This window comes from Pelodiscus sinensis, chromosome 24 (genome assembly GCF_049634645.1).
Source record: "Pelodiscus sinensis isolate JC-2024 chromosome 24, ASM4963464v1, whole genome shotgun sequence".
NCBI classification, from domain to species: domain Eukaryota; kingdom Metazoa; phylum Chordata; order Testudines; family Trionychidae; genus Pelodiscus; species Pelodiscus sinensis.
This window is the reverse complement of record NC_134734.1, coordinates 2,946,361-2,962,539: the sequence shown is the minus strand read 5'-3', so window position 1 is coordinate 2,962,539 and position 16,179 is coordinate 2,946,361. Positions and strand designations below refer to the sequence as shown.

The window sequence follows — 16,179 nt, the reverse complement described above, 5'->3', positions numbered from 1 at the left end:
CGGCCCCGGCCCCCGTTCCCAGCCGGGCGGGAGCCGCAGAGAGCAGGTGAGCGTGGTCACAAGACGTGGAGGGAGACAGCCCGGGGCAGACCCCTGCTGGGACTGCGGCAGCCAGGCCTAGTGGTTATAACTAGCGTGTTGGGTGCAGGGTGGGAGCAGAAATTGGAATCTGGGCACTTTGGAGGGAGCCACTCGGTGCCCCCTCCCTGAGAACCAGACGCTGCCTCTTCCCAGGCCTTCGGAGGGGTCTCTCTCCCTGGCCCCGGGACCCCAGGGCTGGAGAAATTTGGTGCCCCAATGATTAGTAGGGGGCCCCTGGCTGTCTGGATCCAGGCAGAGCCCTGCACCTGGGGCTGAGATACGGGGTAGGGCCCCCCCAGCCAGGCCAGCCCCTGCTTTGGCGAGTTCCCTTCTGCTGCCACTTAATCCCCATTGGGTGTCCGACTCTCTGGAGTTCACTGCTTGTGACGATCCGCCCCCACACATTGCTGTTCCACCCGGGGGGGGCTGCATCCCAGGGAGCCTCTTTCAAACAGGTTTGTTTGTTGCATTAAAATGGCTGCACCAGCCGTGGGTTGTGTCACCGACTCATAGGCCCCGGGTCTCTCGGCTCCACACAGCTCCTGTGCCCCTCCCCAGAGGGGGCCACATCTCAGCACTGTCACAAAGGGGCATACAAATATGGAGCGGATGTTGAACGCAAATACCTCGTGATGCCAGCAATAGAAGTGCCATGAGAATGCCTGTCCTCATTTTTAGGTGCCATTGTACGTAAGACTGAGGCAGCATTATCTCCCGTCAGTGTAACCAGACTGGGCTGTCTGAGCGATTGGCTGAAGAAGAAGTAGGACTGAGTGGACTTGTGGCCTCTAAAGTTTAACAGAGTTTCATTTTTGAATGCAGTTCCTTTCTATGCATCATTCTACATTGGTAAGCTCTACTTTCATGCTAGAGAGATTGCGCTTCGGTGTGTGTAGGAACTGAACTGAAATATTCAACTTCTGTTGTTTTTTACAGTGGAAATATTTGCGATTTAAAATCACTATAAAGTGAGCACTGTAGACTGTGAATTGTATGTTCTTACTGAAACCAATATATATGAACAGATAGAATACATCCAAAATACTGAACGAAACAGTACTCTGTTGTTCAACAGTGCGATTCATCGTGTCAGTAATCACAATTAATTGATGTGACAATTGTTGAAATTGTTAGACAGTTCTATTACACACATATTACACTATCATAAAAGTGAGCATTATTCGATATGTCTTTATACAACGTATGTGTATCTACATGTGTAGATATATAATAATAAATATATAAATGCACCCTCAAAGTTATGTTTATAGCTACATAGAAATCTTGAACACCATCAATTCAGCATTTCTCCAGAGACTGAACACTTGCTCATAGGCTGAGATCTTGTCTGTCTTTGTGTAACTGCACCATCTGGTGGTTCCTTCCAGAACAGCTGGTTTCTTCTGCCCCATCTCTCCCGTACTGGATTCCTGGCCAAGACTTAGGCCTGGAGGTCTGAGAATTGGTGCGAGCCTGGACAGGTCTCTCCATCGTTATCCCCTGCACATTGAGACCACCAATGGAACGCTGATCAGACAGAGGGCCCTATAAGTCTTAATTCATAGAGCAAGTGGGCGTCTTCTGCAGGAAACCACATGCTGCCAGCTTCCTCTCCTGAGCACTGTCAAAGGACGCATGGGAACAGTTCCATATATCGGGCGACCTGAATGTGGGGGGATGCTCTTTGGTTGCATCTAGACTGGCAAAAACTTGCCAGCTGTCTACACTGGCCGCTTGAATTTGCGCAAGAACGCTGACGATCTAATGTAAGATTGTCAGTGTTCTTGCACACATACTATGATGCCCCAGCTCAGGGATAAGCCCACTTGTGCAAATGTTTTTGCGCAAGAGGACCCGTGTAGACAGGGAAGAACTGGTTTGCGCAAAAAAGCCCCGATGGTGAAAATGGCGATTGGGGCTTTCTTGCGCAAAATCGCATCTAGACTGGCCACGGATGCTTTTGTGCAAAAGCACTTTTTGCGCAAAAGCATCTGTGCCAATCTAAACGCTCTTTTCCGCAAATGCTTTTAACGGAAAAACTTTTCCGTTAAAAGCATTTGCGCAAAATCATGCCAGTCTAGACGCAGCCTTTAGGTATTGAGGCCATGAGAATGGGCATATCTGTTATCTGCCCACAGCCACCAGAAATTTGTTCTGATACAGCTACCGAACAACATAGCCTACACTCATCATCACAACTATCCCACCGCTGACACCAGAGTCAGCCAGACCTCAACGCTGGGGCTGGATCAAAGTGATCATCCCCTGAAGGGAAAAGGCTCATTGTCCCATTCCCACCCTAGCTAGAAGAATAAATCAAAACCAAGAACTTGTCAAAATATTTAGCTTATGGAAAACATTTTTAAAACATTGGGGGTAGAACCAAAAATTAATATTTTCAACTTAAAAGTAGAAGAAAAAAATAATTTGCAGTCAAACCAAATATACAGTTTTCTGAAAAATTCTGTAAACTGAAAAGAAAAAAACCAGTAATTTTCGGTCAAAACGAAAGAGAAATGGTTGATTTTATTGGTGAACCAAATATTTGAAAACATAGTGTGGAGTCAATCTAAAAACAGAACTTGAAAACACTTTGGGGGAACTAAAAGTTGGGGTGAAGGTTGAAATTGGATCATGTCAATATGAAAAGGTTCAGTGAAGCACAAAGTCAAAAATAATTTGGTGTCTGGATGAGACGTTTTGTTCTGCTGTCAAGCATTTTAAACAGTTTTTAATTCAAAAGGTAAAAGAGAAAATGTCCAACCATATCATGGTGTCGAATCACGACAGTGAAACATTTCTTTTTTTGATCCCCCTTAAAGGAAACGTTGGGGTTCCTGGTTTGTGGAATTTGGGGATTGTTTGGCCCCAAATGAACAACTGAGCGAAGTCAAGCGGGATTCAAACAAACTTTTGGTGTTGGTGATTTTTCACTGTGCACCACAAAAACGCTTCTCTGTGACACTTTAGCCCCGAGGTGCATGGGCAGGGGCGTCAGAGCCCCTGGGCTGAATGCCCTCTGGCAGGGGTCGGTGAGTAGGATCAGCTGGTCTGGTCTGTTCTAGAGGGCCTGGCACTGCACTTGTCATGGAGGGGTAGCATTATTGGTTTGATCCCAAGGGGCCAGGAGGAGACGGGATACCAGGCTAGAGGGGCCCATTAATGTTTGGCGCCCAAGGGGCAGGGAGGGAGGGGGCGCGATACCAGGTGAGATGGGTCCATTGGCCTCACCCCAGGCAGCAGCCCCCAGCTGAAGTCTTGTTCTCTGTTTCCTCAGACTGATGAGATTCCAATTCCGTGTCGGCTCTTTGATGGCTGAGGATTGGCCAGAGCTACACAGTGGACCGGGACACTGAGGATCCTCTGCCCCCTGACCTGTCCTTCCTCCTGCTTCGATGGCAGCAGCAGGGTGTTCTGAGAGAGAAAGAGATTCCGGGGTAGGTATGTGGTGGGCAGTCTGGACAGAGGGAGGTGGGTGTCCCACTGGTACAGGGCTGGGTTAGTTTGTTAGTGGGGTAGGTGTGTAGATAGATGATAGGGAGGTGGCTATTGATAGGTGGGGAGGTCAGCGGGTATGTAGATGGGTGCGTAGATGGGTGGGTATATAGATGTGTAGGTCGGTGGGCAGGGAACTGGGTGTTTGGGTAGAGGGGTGGGCTGATGGGTCGATAGGTCGGATGGGGCCAGCGGCGGATTTACCGTCTGTAATAGAGCCAGGTGAGGTAATAGGCCAGGAAGAATCCAGTCCCCATGAAGACGAATTTGCAGCTCATTTCGATCAGTGTCCGAGTGCGGTCACCTGTGGGAACAGGAACCCACTGAGACTCTGGGACCCCTGCCCCGAGCCAGCCAGCCCCCGCCTGGAGCCAGGTTAGAGCCTCTTCGATGTGATGGATAGGAGGAGTGTTATCCTTTTCTGGGCATCCTAGCAGTTGGTGAAAGGTGTTGGCAGGTTGGCAGGAGAGCCCATGGGAAAAGGTGCTGAGATTTGAACAGAAAGGGACCCTGCTGGCTGTCTGTCTTGGTGTGAGTTAAAACCAGGAAGCAGGGGGGGGGGGCGGGGGGCGAAAAAGATAAATTGAACTGGCAGGGATACCATGCCTACAAGAACACTGGGTATAAAAATGGCCTGGACCTTGAAGTAAGGATACGTGAGTAGATGGGGAATGTTTATTTAGACACCAGGTTATTTTCATTGTTTTGTTGTTTCATTTAACTCCTCTGTGCTAAGTCCATGTCCCCCATCCACTGTAACTTTAAAGCTGAGTCCCAGGGAAGAAGAAATTCTTTGTGCTTTAATCTGTATCCCCACTGACACCGCCATCCAGCTCCCTGCAGCCCAGCGCCCCACAACGCCCCCGCCCTGCTTCCTGCAGACCAGTATCTCCACTAACCAACCTGCTCCGCTCCCCGCAGCCCAGAAACTCCCCCACTGATCCCTCCACCCTGCTCCCTGCAGCCCAGGACCCACTGACACCCACCCTGTCCCAATCCCTGCAGCCCAGGACCCGCAAACACACCCTTTCCCACTCCCTGCGTCCCCATGCTCCCAGCAACTTACACTGCACGAGCACACGCAGGGCCCGGCTGGCCGAGCCGTAGGGATTCTCCGCCCGGCACCGATACTCCCCAGTGTCCTCTGGGCTGAGACTCGGCAGCTCCAGCCACCCGGCCCCTCCTTGGCCGGGGCTCAGGGACTCATTCCCATTGGTCCAGCTCAGGGTGGCCTGGGGGCTGCTCTTAGCGGCACAGTCCAGGCTCAGGGAGTCGCCCTCGCAGGTCTCCAGAGAAACGACATCGCCTTCAGCTCCCCATGCGAGCGGCTCTGGAAGAGACGAGCAGGCGGGTTTGACCCCACCAGAGACCCCAGCCCAGGAGCTGAGATGCAGCCACCTCTGGAGCAGGGCACAGGGCTGGTTTTATGGGATCACCTCACCTGGCACTGGGATGCAGCCACCTCCAGGGTGGGATGAGGGGGCCAGTTATATGGGGACCCCTCACCTGGTGCTGGGATGCAGCCACCTCTGGGGTGCCGCACAGTCTCGGTACCTTTCTATGGCAGGGATCTCTGTTGCAGAGATCAGTCCCTACCCCTTCTCCTCCCCGCTACCAGCGCCCCCTGGTGCTGCCCCAGGCTCTGCAGACAGAGGGAGCTGGGCCTGCTTGTCCCACCTCCCTCCCTGCTGTGTCCTCGGGGTCTCTGCTGTGGGCCCAGACTGGCCTGGCCACGGGCCACGTGTGAATCAGTTGCTTGGAGAGGCAGCCTCTGGCCCCACCCCTTCTGCCTGAGGCCCCACCCCCACCAGACCCCAGAACCCCGCGCCCCACTTTGGCGGATGGTCCCCCAGCCCCAGGCTGCCTGAGTGCCTGGTGCCCAGCGGGAGGTGGGCATGGCCTAACCCCAGCGCCAGCCTGGCCATGGGGCAAGCAGAAGGGCCCTGAGGGCAGAGGGGGCCCCAGGTGCTGGCTGATTCCGGGGCTCGCGGCCTCTCACCGGGGCGTCCGTTCCTGGTCAGCGTGATGCTGGGGGGCCCGGGCAGGTCTGCAACACAAACCAGACAGAGGTCGGGGGGTTGGGCAGTCTGGGGGGAGGGGTTCCTAGTGAGCCCGGAGGGGGGGCAGCTCCAGCACCATGAAGACCAGGAAAGTCTTTAAGAGATCAGGGCCCAGACACTGGCAGCCCCCAGGACCAATGGGGAGAGGCCAGCGCTGCAGGTCAGCCTGATAGACGGGTCTGCCTGGCCAATGAGGGAGTGAGGGGTTGGAGGAGAGCCCCTCCTCCTTGTGGGCTGGGCTTGCCTGGGACAGGCTGAGTGGGGCAGAGTTAAGGAGACAGCAGGGGCCTGGGCCGAGCTGGGACAGGGCCGGTCAGGGACACGGCCAGCGTCAGGGCCCTGCTGGCAGTGGGGGTGCAGCCGGAGGGGCCAGAGAAGCAACCCGGGAGCTGGAGGCGACGCAGCAGAGAACAGAGCCGGGGCTGGAGCTGGGTGCAGGGGCAGCAGGGGGCTGCAGCGTCAGGGCCCAGTGCAGGGTGACTCCAGCAGGCAGAGGGGATCATAACCCCAACGGGGGCGGGCAGCTGGCCCTGGGGGAAGGGGCCCTGCTGCCCAGAGCAAGTGTCCGACCTGCAGCCTCCTTGCAGCAGCCAGGGCCTGTGGGGGGAGGCCTGGGACCTCCCAGGAGCAGAGTGGGACCTGCCCTGACACCCGAGAGATGCAGCCTGAGAGTCGCCAGGCCCAGAGCGGCTGGCGTCTTGCCAGAGAGTTCCCCGTGTTTCCTCTTCTCTGTGTACACAGGTGACTGTAGCATACATGGCGTTTGCTTAGGGCCGGGTGTAACCGCAGTGGGCCAGGGAAGCGTCCGTGTGAAGAGCCGCCCCCCGCGTTTGGGTGTAAGAGCGGAACCGTTTAAACGGGTACCGGATACGCGAGAGTTTATCGGTCACACGTGGCCCCTGGTCGGCTCCCAGGGCCCGGCTCTTACCCCCGAGTAGCCGGGTGATGCTGGAATTTTCCACCGTTCCAGGCTTCCCCAATGACACCCAGTGGAACATCCCTGCCCCGCAGTGGGGACACCCGGCCCTGCCCCGGTGACGCACCAAGGTTAGGGTTGAGCCCCAGGAACCCTGGGCCCAGCCTTGTTGGGGTTCCCGGGGCTCTGCCACGCAGGGGAGCGGTAGGAGATCCCTTAGGGCAGGGAGGCCTCTGGGTACTGGCCGTGGGAGCGGGGACTCGGAGCCTTTCGCTGGCCCATTTCCCCGGGGTGGTGGAGGAGCCAGAATAGTTCCTCTCAGTAGCGGGAAGGGTCCCTGCTCATGCTCCCATGGCCCCGTGGGCAGCAAAGGGCAGCGACAGACCCGCCTGCGCCCGGCCCAGGAGGCACCTGACCTGATCCAGGGGCCGCGTTGGGGTCACACCGGGAACCAGAAACCTGGGAGACCCAGCCCAAGGGATCAAACCAGCGGCCTGCTCCCCAGACATGTCCTGCCGGGCTCCTCTAACCCCTCCCCCAGTGCCAGCTCCAGCTGAACGGCAGCTCCCGCCAGGGACACCAGACACCCCCTCCTAGCTCCATGGCCTCCCGCCTTGGTCCCTTTCTCGCAGGCCCTCCTCTCTTGTCCCAGGCTCCGCGGGCCAGGCCCATGTGTTGTGCAGCAGGGACACGTCTGCACCACAAGGGCGGCTGAAAGCAACGCCCAGAGCAGCCTGATGCTGGTACCCGCAGGCTGGGCCTGGCAGGGTCCCTCCTGGCTGCTGTCATAGTCCTGTGGCCCAGGCTCAGTGCTGCGGAGGGGCCTGCGCTGGGCTGGGGATCGGTGGCGGGCCGGGGTCACTCACAGACAACGTGGAGCCGGAGGACTCGGCGGGTGGACACCCCGGCTGCAGGGTACGTCACGGTGCAGCCGAGCTCTTTGCCATCGTCCCCCGGGCCGGGCGTGAAGCTGAGCGCGGAGCCGTGGGCCCAGGAGCCGTTCTCCAGCCGGGCGGAGACGTCCCTGGCCGTGTCGCTGAACGGCCCCGTCCAGGTGAAGTGGGGCGGGGTCCCGGCGCAGCGCCCGGGGGCCGTGCAGGTCACGTTCAGCGGCTCCCCGGCCAGCAGCTTCCCTGGGAGCCCCCGCACCGGCGAGGTCCGGATCTCTGGCTGCGCCGTCAGGCCTGCGACAGGGGAGAGAGTCACCGAGCACTTGGAGCCTGGCCCCCTTGGGAACGCCAGACCCGACGTGCCCCCGGGCAGGGCTGGCTGGGCAGGGGCAGGGTAAATAGCAGGGGCTGCAGGGCGGTGCGTGCGCTGCGATTACCTGGCACGGAGATGCTGAGCACAGCGCTGGTGCCATCGCTGTTGGAGCAGTAGCTGTATTTCAAATCCCCTTTCTCCATTCTGTAGTAATAGCTCCCTGTGTCCGCCCCTCGGGCGTCGCTGATTTGCAGGGAGCAGTCGCCCCGCGTTGGATCCCCCGCCAGCCGGAACCGGCCCCGAGTGTCCGGCGACACCGGCCGGCTGGGGTCACTGCTGGCCACTGGCGGGTCCGAGTTCGGATTTGCACCATCCTTGTACCAGTGCCCGTTGAGCGGGGCCTGGCGATCCCCAGTGGGGAAAAAGGGCGAGTAGCTGAAGGTGAAGCTGCAGGGGACCAGCGCGCACAGACCCGCCTGCACCGACACCGACCGCGGCGCCCTCAGCTCGAATCTGGGCAGCTGCGACAGGGACCCTGCAGGGGGCGGAGAGAGCCCGGCGTGGTAACTCTGGGGGCGGGGCTGGAACACACCCCTCCCCCTCTGGATATTGGGAGAGGCGTGTGTTGCCCACCTCTCAGCCAATCAGTGCCGGGTAGGGGCGGGGTCTCCTCCTGCCTCCGGAGAAGCGCTTTTCCGTGGCTGGAGGAGACCCCGCCCCTGCCCAGCGCTGATTGGCTGAGAAGCGGGGAGGGACACGCTTCTGCCAATAGCCGTGGTGATGCGGGCAGCAGGGCAGGTGAGGGGCGGGACTAGTGCGGGGGGGCTCTGGAGGCTGAGCTAGCCGTGGGCGGGCTATGGGGGCAGGGCTGGCCCTGGGGACTGCGCTTTTGGGGGACCAGTCATGTTTTATTTACATATTTGCATAATCGTCATTTGCATAATGAAATATGCAAATAGAACGTTATCAGCGTGCCAAAAGTTTGTGAATGGGTTTGCTGGTCCCCGGTATCAAAACGATCGGGAACCACCGCCCTGGGGAACAGAGTCTTGTCCCCTGAGCCCTGCCAGTGCCCCTCACTCCTGCCCTGCATCCCCTTCCAGCCCCGCCCCAGGCCCCCAACCCGATCTCACTCCATTTCCAGCCATTCACTGAGCCCCTCCCCTGCCCTCCGCCGCCCCTGCCATGGGTTCTGCCCCTCCCCCTGGCTGGGGCTGCAGGTGCCACTTACTTACCCCTCCAGAGCAGGGCGAGGATCAGGGCCCTCAGCATGGCCACGGGGGAGGCAGGACCCCCTGCTCTGGCAGCCGGCAGCTCCTGGTCCCTACTGTCCTGCTGCGGGGGCAGGGCTCCTGCCATGGCTGGGGTGTGGGGCTGGCCCAGACCTAGGGACAGCCGGGGCGGGTCAGTGTGAGCGCGCAGGCTGTTTGGCGGCACAGCTGTGCCTTGGGGATCATCGGTGCTGCCGGGCTCTGCTGGGGCTGCTCTGGGACTGCTGGCCAGGGTGGGACCCCACAAATCCCCCCAATGTTCCCAGAGATCGAGGGCTAAAAAATCCTTCAGTTGCCGAAAATCGGAGACTTTGACTCACGCGCTCGGCAGGACCCCACAGTGCGGGAAGCCGATGGGGCTGCCCGGGGCCTGCTCTGTTCCCGCTGCCCCCGATCCCACATGGGAGCAGGCCGGGCTAAGGGAAGGGCCCGTCAGAGACCTATTTGAATGAATGCAAAGCAGCAGGGCCGGCGCTGGGCAGCCCAGGGGCTGGCAGAACCAGGGGAGGAAACCCTGCAGCCCCTGGCAATAATATTTCCAGGCGCATGGCTGGGCGGGAGGCGGGGGGCAGAGGGTACCTGCAGGCCAGAGAAGGGATGGGGCAGCGCTCAGCTTTAACCAGGGAATAGGGAGTTGCCAGGGACTGGAGACCGGCCAGCCTGGCCTCACTCCCGGGGACGCTCCTGGAGTAACGTCTCACGATGCCCGGGTGGGACAGGGCGACACTGACAGCCAGCCTGGGCCTGCCATACCAGCCAGACTCCCCCGCCCCATGGCAGGGTCCCCTGTGAGCTGAGCGCTTGTGTGGGCGCCCACGAGAGATTCAAATGCCACCCACAGTGCCCAGAGCCGGGAGCACATGCCTTGGTGCACATGATAAAATGTATTCTGCACATGGATGAAAAAGCTTAGCGGGAACATTGGTTGCTGGCCTGGGGGGCTCATCGTATCTCAGGGCTCCGGCCTGGCTCTGACCCCACCTCATAGAAAAAGCCATTGGGTGAGCTGGAGAAATGGGCCCCCCAGAGCTGCCATGACCCGGTAAAACACCCGGGAGGTGGAGGCAGAGCTGGGAGCGGCTGACCTGTGGCAGCTGACACAAAGCTGGGATCTCCGGGGGATGGAGCTTGGAGGTGAGGGGGGAGATCAGAGGGAGGGGGGACCCAAGGCCGATGCGATCGGAGCAGCAGAGACTTGGTGGGATGAGTCACCCCACGGGCGCCTGGCACGGAGGGGCAGACGCTGCTCAGGGAGGCCGGGTGGGGAGGGCAGGTGGGGGAGCCGCATGGTGTCAGAGAGCAGGGTGAGTGTGCAGCCCACACGCCGACCGGGGTGCTGCCCTGCCCCGTCCCCTGGCACCGAGACCACGGCCAGGGAGAACAGCGAGTCTGCTCCATGTCCCAAGGCGGCTGGCTGGCTTTGTGCTCCGGCGCAAGAGGCTCCTGCCTTCAGTCCCAGAGGCCTCGGGTTCGATTCCGCCTGCCAGGGCGTTATGCTCGCTGTGACAGGGCTGACGCGCCCCGCACTCCAGTCAGCGCTGTGGGGGGAGCGACGGCGATGCAATGCCTGACTTGGGCGGAGGACGTTGCCCGCCAGAGCAGCACAGGCAAGTGATGTCACCCGCTCAGATGGTGCAGAGAGGTGACATGACTCAGCGGGGTGGTGAAAGTGAGCCGCAGATTGGCAGGGTGCCGGCCGCAGGTGGGCACGTCCATAGCTGGGACAGTTAAAGGGAGGCCTTGGGGGCAGAAGGACTACCAGCCTGTGGATGAGGCTGGGCGAGACAGGCCCCTGGCAACAGGGAATGAGAGAGTTGGAGGCACGGCCGGACGGAGAGCAGCACCTGGTGCAGGTATGATGGCCCCGGGCGGTGGGTAGGAAGTGGCCCAGCACAGAGCGGTGGAGCCTGTGAGCTGATGAGGTTAGGGGAATGCCCCCAACAGCTACGCACGGGAAGCCAGTGTCCCTTCCTTAGGGCCCTGGGCTGAGACCCAGGAGAGAGGGTGGGCCCAGGTCCCTCTGCCATGTCACCCATGGTTAAGGAGGCTGCTATAGGTAGAAAGTAGGGGCTGAGGTTGAACAATTGAGGGACTGTAAGGGAAACTGGAGGTGAGTCTGAGACTCAGACATCAGAGGCCACAGCGTGGGGGAACGTGGGGTACAGATGGTTGGCTATCGGGGTGTCTGTACAAGCTTAATAAAAGGTGGGTGCACACGCCTCCTGAGTCTTCTAGCTTACGCTCGCTTGCATCCCCAGTGGGAAACTGCAGAGAAATCTCCAGGCTACGTCTAGACTGGCAGGATTTTCTGCAAATGCTTTTAACGGAAAAGTTTTCCCTTAAAAGCATTTGCGGAAAAGCGCGTCTAGATTGGCAGGACGCTTTTCCCCAAAAGCACTTTTTCCAGAAAAGCGTCCGTGCCAGTCTAGATGCAGTTTTGTGCAAGAAAGCCCCGATCGCCATGTTCGCCATCAGGGCTTTCTTGCGCAAGACAATACGGCGTTGTCTACACTGGCCCTCTTGCGCAAAAGCGAGCTCAGACGCGCAAAGGAAGCTCCCAAGCAGGGGAGAGGTGGCCAGGGGACCAGGGAGGAGGAGGAATCTCTTGCTGGGGCAGGCAGGGGAGCAGGCAGGGAGGCCAAAGCGCAATTGGAATTGCCCTGGCCAGGGATGTGACGGGAACAAGAAGGGTTTCTACAGGCCTGGGAGCACTAAGAGGGGGGTCAGGGCGGGGGTTGGGCCCTTACTGCATGAGGGAGGTGACCTAGTGGCAGCCGGTGTGGGAGAAGCTGAAGGACTCAAGGCCTTTTTGCCTCTGTCCTAGAATCCTAGAGACCTCCGGAGGCATCGAGTCCCGCCCCCTGCCCAAAGCAGGACCCACCCAACTCAGTCTTCACACAGTCGGCTCCCAGACCAGCCGTGGGCAACCGTTTTTCCAGGGGGGGTTGGGTGTCACTGAATGAATTTTGTGAATTCCTGGAAGGGGCGGGGCCTGAGGCAGAGGGGGCGGGGCTGGGGACTGGACTCCCTTCAGAGTTGTCTGGGCTCAGGGCTGTGAACTGGAAACAGCAAAGGGCTCGTGGCCCCGGCCCCTGCCAGAGGAGCCCCACGACCCGCAGCCACGAGCCATTTAAACAGGATTCGGCTGCCTGAGCCGCTGCCTGGAGAAGCCGCCAGCTGCAGCCCACAGCCAGATCACAGTGTTAGGTGGGTCACAGCCGGCCCCGGGCTACAGCCGGATCACAGTGTTAGGTGGGTCACAGCCGGCCCCTGGGCTACAGCCGGATCACAGTGTTAGGTGGGTCACAGCCGGCCCCTGGGCTACAGCCGGATCACAGTGTTAGGTGGGTCACAGCCGGCCCCTGGGCTACAGCCGGATCACAGGGTTAGGTGGGCCAGTCGGCCCCGGGCTACAGCCAGATCACATTGTTAGGTGGGCCACAGCCGGCCCCGGGCTACAGCCAGATCACAGTGTTAGGTGGGTCACAGCCGGCCCCGGGCTGCAGCCAGATCACAGTGTTAGGTGGGCCACAGCCGGCCCCGGGCTACAGCCAGATCACAGTGTTAGGTGGGTCACAGCCAGCCCCGGGCTACAGCCAGATCACAGTGGAGAAAGAAGAGGTTCGGGGCTGGCCAGACACAGATCCCTGGGGCCAGAGCTGAGGGATCCGCGGTGCTGAGGTTGTTGGCTGATGTCACTGCGGAGCCTTTGGCCAAAATCTTTGAAAACTCGCGGCGATCGGGGAGGTCTGGACAATTGGAACAAGGCAAATGCAGGGCCCGTCTTTAAATCCAGGGAACTACAGCCCGGTCAGCCTCACCTCAGTCCCCGGAAAATCCTGGAGGGGAACCTCAGGGGACACATTTGGAAGCCCTTGGAAGAGGGGAAAGTGATCAGGAACCATCAACATGGATTCCCCCAGGGCAAGTCCTGCCTGGCCGACCTGGCTGCCTTCTGTGAGGAGGTAACTGGCTCTGTGGAGGTGGGAAGTCGGTGGTCGTGATCCACAGTGTTCTTGCCAGCGAGTGATGCCGTCCGGCTTGGACACACGGGCTGGAAGGCGGCTGGGGAGGGATCAAGCCCTCGATGTCTGGCTGGCGGTGGGTTTGAGGCGGATGCCCCGGGGGTCGGGTCTAGGGCGGGTTTATTACTGGCCTGGCTGAGGGGATGGTTTTCACTCTCCCCAAGTTCACGGGTGACACTGAGCTGGGGGAGAGGGAGCGAGGCCGGGGGCAGGGCCAGGGCCCAGAGCGACGTAGGGAAACTGGGAGACGGGGCCCGAAGAAATCTGAAGAGGTTCAAGAAGGACAAGAGCAGAGTCCGGGGCCCGGGGCAGTGAGGCCAGAGCTGCAGGCCGGGGGCAGGGCGGGTCCGGGAGGCCCAGGAAGGACGGAGGCGACTGGAAAGGATCCGGAGGCGAGGGGCCAGGACGTGGGGGTGGCCAGTGGGGGAAAGAGGAGCTGGGGCGGAGCCGTGGCCTGCAGGCGCTTTTGAAGAAGCCGGACAGAGGGAGACGGGCTGGTCCCTTCGCCGCGAGGGCCCCGGGTTCAAAGTGCAGCGGAGCAGAGCGAGACGGGCTCTCGGGACAGACACCGCGGCCGGGAGTGTCACAAGCCAATGGGCCAGACACTGGGGAGCTGCTCCCCCGTGCCGGGTCTGTGTCCCGCCCGCCCCCTTGGCACTGACCCACATCCGTGGGGTGAGCCCAGCCGCGGGAGAGGGGTGAAGTTTACAGTATGTGCCCCCTGGGTATCTATATCTGCCCCTTGCTGTGCCTGCCCCTCCCAAGTCCACCCACTAGGGAAGCTCCACTTCCCACCGTCCCTCTGCTGCCCCCCGGGCATTAGTGGGAAGGGGGCTCAGAGAGGAGAGCTGGGGAGTCCCCTGCACTCTGTGGCCCCTCACCCGACACCCCAGTTCTTGGGCGGGGGGGATTCTGTCTTGGAAATCCAGCCCCGGCATCCTGCTGCCTTCCCCTCCCTCCAGCCGGGGCTGCGCGCGGCCTCCCTGCAGCTGGGGCAGGCTATGCAGTGTGCGTGGGGCTGGACAACGAACCTGGGAGTCACGGCTCAGAGGCTTCGCCACCCCGAGCTGGGAAACAACCCAGGAGGCCTGGGTCTGAACCACAGCGCTCTAACCACTACACCGCACTCTCTCCCCAGAGCTGGGACAGACCCCAACAACCCTGCTCCCCACCCGACTCTCTCCCTTTATTGCTCTTTTTCCGGTGGCACAACCCAAATTTCACACCAGCAGCTCACACCTCCTGTGTATTGTTCAGGCTGCAGGCCCCAGTCACTCACCCGGAGCTGAGATGCAGCTGCCTCTGGGCCGGAGCAGGGGAGAACAGCGCCCTGGAACAGCCGTGGCCAGCTGAGGCCGGGTGGCGAATCCCGATCCGGTGGAGCGAGCTGGGCGCGTGTGGAGATCGGACTGGCGGGAGCAGGCGTGAGTGTCGGGCAGGAGCTGAGTGAGGCGTGAGATTTCAAGGCAGAAAGGGGAAGTCAGCGGGTGAGTCTGGTGCTAGGACGTGTTGCACAACCCGGTTCCAGTGGCTGGAGATCTTGGTGCCATCAACACAAACGAGAGAGAGTCACAGATACAGGTCAGTGCCCACGGACAGCCGGCTTCTGCCCACGTGTGATGGGGACTGGCTGGGGGAGAGGAGCAGGGCCCGGGCATTTCCCCTGCAGGGGGCACCGGCCCCTATGCTGTCGGGCCTGGGACAGGCTGGCTCTGGGGAGAGGATGGGCCCGGTGCCCACCCCCGGGGGGGCTCTGAGCAGGGAAGACGTCGGCAGGTGGGAACCGGGCCATTGAGCACAGATGTTTGTTTCTGTCTCTCGGTTCCTCAAAAGCCTCCCAGGTCCCCGGGGCAGTGAGCCTGGGGGTCCCAGGGGTGTGACTCAGGTCGCTGGCTCGATGAGGTGAGGCAGCTGGGTTCCCTGGCCCAGCACAGGCCTGGCCTGGCCTTTGGAGGGGAGCCGCAGCTGAATGTGGCTTGGGCCATGGAGATTTACACACGGGCTCCCTCCAGTGCTGAGATGCGGCTGGCTCTGGGGTGGGGCGGGGGCAGTTTATCCAAGGCTCCTTGCCCAGAGTTGAGAAACAAGGGCTTGGAAAACCCCTGGAACTAAAGGAAACTCAGTTCCCCTGGCCCTGCCCATGACCTTTGGCTCTGCCCCCCAGACATGTGCACAGGCAGGCTGCTGGGAAGCGGGTTGATCTTGCACAAGAGGAAGTTTCCAGTTGGTGAGTTTGCGCCATCTCCGGCCTTGGCCTCAGTTCCCGGCCGTGCGGGAGCTGCAGAGAGCAGGTGAGCGTGGCCCCTAGACGTGGAGGGAGACAGCCCAGGGCAGACCCCTGCTGGGACTGGGGCTGCCAGGCCTAGTGGTTATAACTCGCGTGTTGGGTGCAGGGTGGAAGCAGGAATTGAAATCTGGGCATTTTGGAGGGAGATGCTCTTTGCCCCCTCCCCTGAGAACCTGGTGCTGCCCCTTCCCAGGCCTTCGGAGGGGTCTCTCTTCCTGGCCCCGGGACCCAGGGCTGGAGAAATTTGGTGCCCCAGTGATTAGTAGGGGTCCCCTGGCTGTCTGGATCCAGGCAGAGCCCTGCACCTTGGGCTGAGATACGATATAGGGCCCCCCTAGCCAGGCCGGCCCCTGCTTTGGCGAGTTTCCTTCTGCCGGCGCTTAATCCCCGTTTGGTGTCAGACCGCCTTTCACTGCCCCTGCATTTGGTGCCCCGGGGTTCCTCCCAGGAGCCGTGTGGCGTTGAGGGACCCCGGGGCCTGTGAGTCGGTGACGCAACCCACAGCTGGTGCAGCCATTTTAATGCAACAAACAAAACCGCAATTAGCATCGTTTTATACAATCCCTTCTCAAATCGGAGCCACCATCTGTCTGTGTCCGGGATACATGGATGCACCCCCAGAGACGGCCTCTTGCTCTGGACAAGCACAGTAGGGTGTCGATTAATCACAGCTAACGCACTCAATGAACTGAAACATGAGTTGTGATTAAACAATCCCCATCACACCGGTAAACAACAAACTCGTGATTGGAATGTATTGTCTATGATGGAGTTTTTGACATTTGGAGTGCATGGATTCGATTACAACACAGAATACAGTGTATGTGCTGTGTCCCCGGTC

The 16,179-nt window shown here is 60.1% G+C and overlaps 1 protein-coding gene across 3 annotated transcripts; it reads right to left on the bottom strand.

Annotated features, from left to right (window-relative positions):
- Window positions 1-385: 385 nt before the first annotated feature.
- On the bottom strand, window positions 386-14,598 carry LOC142819620 (sialic acid-binding Ig-like lectin 13). 3 transcript variants are annotated; one of them, XR_012897488.1, is made up of 9 exons: window positions 14,331-14,588; window positions 8,991-9,140; window positions 7,880-8,290; window positions 7,419-7,736; window positions 5,576-5,623; window positions 4,643-4,906; window positions 3,781-3,880; window positions 3,313-3,495; window positions 386-1,581 (listed from the first exon to the last, which is right to left on the bottom strand). XR_012897488.1 is itself a non-coding variant. In XM_075907881.1 (8 exons), the coding sequence occupies exons 2-8, from the start codon at window positions 9,112-9,114 to the stop codon at window positions 3,414-3,416; spliced, it is 1,347 nt and encodes a 448-aa protein (XP_075763996.1). In that variant the 5' UTR covers window positions 9,115-9,140; window positions 14,331-14,587; the 3' UTR covers window positions 1,618-3,413. The 3 variants fall into 3 exon arrangements, 2 of the variants coding, with proteins under 2 accessions (XP_075763997.1, XP_075763996.1); XM_075907881.1 differs by lacking the exon at window positions 386-1,581 and having other exon boundaries at window positions 1,618-3,495; window positions 14,331-14,587; XM_075907882.1 differs by lacking the exons at window positions 386-1,581; window positions 3,781-3,880 and having other exon boundaries at window positions 1,610-3,495; window positions 14,331-14,598.
- Between the last annotated feature and the right edge of the window lie 1,581 nt (window positions 14,599-16,179).

Coding starts and splice junctions, on each gene's coding strand:
- LOC142819620 (XM_075907881.1), bottom strand. CDS start 9,114: ATGGCAGGAGCCCTGCCCCCGCAGCAGGACAGTAGGGACCAGGAGCTG. Junction 7,737..7,879: donor GCTCAGCATCTCCGTGCCAG/GTAATCGCAGCG, acceptor CCCCTGTCGCAG/GCCTGACGGCGCAGCCAGAG. Junction 4,907..5,575: donor GACCAGGAACGGACGCCCCG/GTGAGAGGCCGC, acceptor CGTCTCTTCCAG/AGCCGCTCGCATGGGGAGCT.